Below are 3,075 nucleotides of genomic sequence, written 5' to 3'. Positions count from 1 at the left end.
AATATTCACGGGATTGAACGCGTTGTAGTAACGCAAGTATTGAAGACAAGGCATCTAATGGAGGTATCTGTAGTGTATCAATCTTTTCTACTAGTGATTCTTATTACTGTAACATATTTGAGTCATATTTTCTCGTTTTCTTCTCGTCTTTAAAGAGCGAAAGAAACTCTTAAAATTAGAGGGATTCTGATAACTTTGACACTAGAATCATAATTTTAATCGGAATCAGGCATGAAAACTTACATAATTGTATGACATAATTTTAAACTAGATTCGAAAGTAAATTCACACTCCCAAATACAGCCTTGATATCAATTATCAAGATGATTGTTCCCCTGAAATAGAAAGTCCTTGTGCTTGCCTTCAGGTTGTGCATCCTTCAACAGGAAATTAAATTAAGTTCGTTTCATTTCAAGTTATTAATAATTGAAGAACGAAATGCATAACTAGCCATTTCGATGGTTTGTCTGAGGCCCGTTATTTCGAACTCTTAGCGGAAACGAAAAATAGTTCGAAATGGTGGGGGTTCAAAACAGCCGATAGTAAATGACTGAAAGAAAAATCCAGGGAAAATGGTTTTGAGTTCGAAATGACGGGATATTCGAGATAATTGAGTTCAAATTGGTGCGGTTCAACTGTTATGAAACACTTTACAAACCCCCAAAACAAGAAGTAAAACATTCGTTGCTTGATTATGCTGTACTCGCAAAAAAGATGGATCAAATACATGCACAAATCTCAGCCTGAAAAATCACTCCAAACTGCTCGATTCTTATTGCAGCATTGAATTGAGAACTTTTAAAAAAAATTAATCCGATGATCTCTATTTGTTAGTGACAGATGCATTTTATATTTGTCAACAGATGCTGGCCATTGCAATCTTTTTCCGTTTCCAAACAACTAACACAAGAGCTCAAGAATCAATGCAAGCTGTCTTTGAAATAGTGAACAACTCTATTCTCTTTGATGAAACTCCTTTTTCTGAACGAACATCTGAATCTTTGACATCCTGTTCACGGCAATGTACCAGGGACAAACGCTGCAAGAGCGCCAACTTTATCAAAAGCGAAGAGATGTGCTCTCTTACGAAGAAAACACGGAGAACACATCCGCTACTATTTCAAAGACAAGACAACACAATTCACCTGCTAAAGGTATGGGAAATAATCCGAGAATAAAAATTGTAACAACAGTAGAAAATCTTGAGACAGTATTCAATCATTAAATAATAATTTTATGATTGGTAAGCAAGTACTCAATTTCATTTCAGTAATACTCTCTTTTTGGTCTCTCACAGATCGATTCAGACCTTGGTAAGTTCGGCCTCACTTAATTCATCACTGTTTTCTTTTAAAACCTTTATTATCGCTACACTTGCAAATTTATTTGAACAGATGAATTATGTTTTTCGAAAACTTTTAAAAACGTTTGTAAAATTTCAATTTATCATCCGTTGTGTTGCTAACAGAATTTTGCCTCTTTCGCGTAGGTTTCACTCAAGAGCTGGCTGTTCCCTCGTGCAAGGCTCTGCACTCAAACCTCCATCCTAGTGGCATGTATTGGGTCGATGTAGATGGTGGATCCCATGCCAACGCGTTCAAGGTCTACTGTGAAATGGATACTGATGAAGGAGGCTGGACTCTAGTGTGGAGTTACACGTTTACTGATTACGGGAATTTTGATGCCAACACAAACGCAGTTACCCCCAGACCTAATTGGCGAGCCCAGCCTGGTGTGAATGTTCCAATATCTACGAAATCACCAGCAAATGAAACTGAATACAATGCCATGGAGTTTTCACTGTGGAAGGAGTTTGGGGAGGAATTCCTCATCAAGAGCAACATCAACAATTGGTTGATTTGTTCACCAGATGCAGGAAGTTTGGTAGAGTGGAAGACTGGGAACGTCACCTGTAAGATCGCCAAGCAAGTGGCTGACACATGTTCAAATGGGCTTCCACCTTCGCATCTCAGGGCTGGAGGTTTTTGCGGACCAGCCCTTTTATGGAAAGGTGGTGGACAGTGCTATTACTTCGTTGGCTGCACAGGAAGAGGCAAACTTGCACATAACCCCTGTAGAATGGGCGAGGACAATCGCCTGAGAAATGTAGAAAATCCTCATGGGAATATTTTTGTTCGCTAAGATTTGATGCGCATGTCAACTTGATCACACCGGGACTTGACTGAGAGTGGATACCATTCTCATGCGAAAAACGCAATTTCCTTTTCTTTGATCAGTTTTAAAATTATTGTTTTTATAGTTGTCTATAATTTCGATCATTTCTGCCTGTAGTGTCTGATTTAAGTTTAAGTCAATATACTGTACATACGGACTTTTGACGAAGATTCCTGATGTTTCTTGCGCTTTGTCATATGAGGGTTTGCATGGAGCTTAACTGAAAGTGGCAAATTATTTGACATTGCGAAGGAACTTAGTCACGGTATTTATAGTAGTTTACTGAAATAGAAAAACACCACTGAGTTATAATAAACTATAAAAGAACAAGGATGATTAAGGACGGAGAAGTTAATATGGATTACAAGCGACGCACTTGAAAACTGTACGCCAACCTTATCAACAAGCGCAAACTATGACCTAGCTCCTTTAACTGTAAACCGAGAATTGACGTGTTTTTTTAATGAGTCCTTTTATCGTTACCTTTAATGTATGCTTTGCTCATGCCGATGAAAGCCATCTTTTTCTATAAACCTGACTATTTAAACGATATTTTGAGTTTATTATATTTCAAGAACTGGCTCTGGTTTCATGCAAAGACTGGGAAAACAACAATTTTAAGCTTTCACCGTTCTAATACCCTTTTTTTGCTTTTTTCACGTAATGAAGTTCCATACACTTTCTCATTATCTCTAGAAATGTGCAGTGCAAATATGATTGATTGTTCTTCCAATTGAAACAAAAAAAAATTAATCTTGACGAATTCGAAGAAGGGATGTTTTCTTTAAGTCATGTGGATTGAACTTCCGCGTTTTTCGAAATTTCTTCGGCGTCTGATTAGAGGCCAACAGGTAAAACAGCTTTTGCGGCCAAACATATATCAAATCTGGTTCCTTGCTG

The 3,075-nt window shown here is 37.7% G+C and overlaps 1 protein-coding gene across 1 annotated transcript; it reads left to right on the top strand.

Moving 5' to 3' along the window:
* The first annotated feature begins 1,512 nt into the window (after positions 1–1,512).
* Positions 1,513–2,307, top strand: LOC145502134 (uncharacterized). Its single transcript, XM_081481409.1, has one exon. The coding sequence runs from the start codon at positions 1,555–1,557 to the stop codon at positions 2,140–2,142; it is 588 nt and encodes a 195-aa protein (XP_081337535.1). The 5' UTR covers positions 1,513–1,554; the 3' UTR covers positions 2,143–2,307.
* The last annotated feature ends 768 nt before the right edge of the window (positions 2,308–3,075 follow it).

The sequence above is a fragment of the Orbicella franksi genome, chromosome 11 (assembly GCF_964199315.1).
Source record: "Orbicella franksi chromosome 11, jaOrbFran1.1, whole genome shotgun sequence".
Taxonomy (NCBI): domain Eukaryota; kingdom Metazoa; phylum Cnidaria; class Anthozoa; order Scleractinia; family Merulinidae; genus Orbicella; species Orbicella franksi.
This window is presented reverse-complemented; position numbering and strand designations above follow the sequence as displayed.

What these genes read in the sequence shown, in the direction of transcription:
- LOC145502134 (XM_081481409.1), top strand. Translation starts at nt 1,555, where the DNA reads ATGTATTGGGTCGATGTAGATGGTGGATCCCATGCCAACGCGTTCAAG.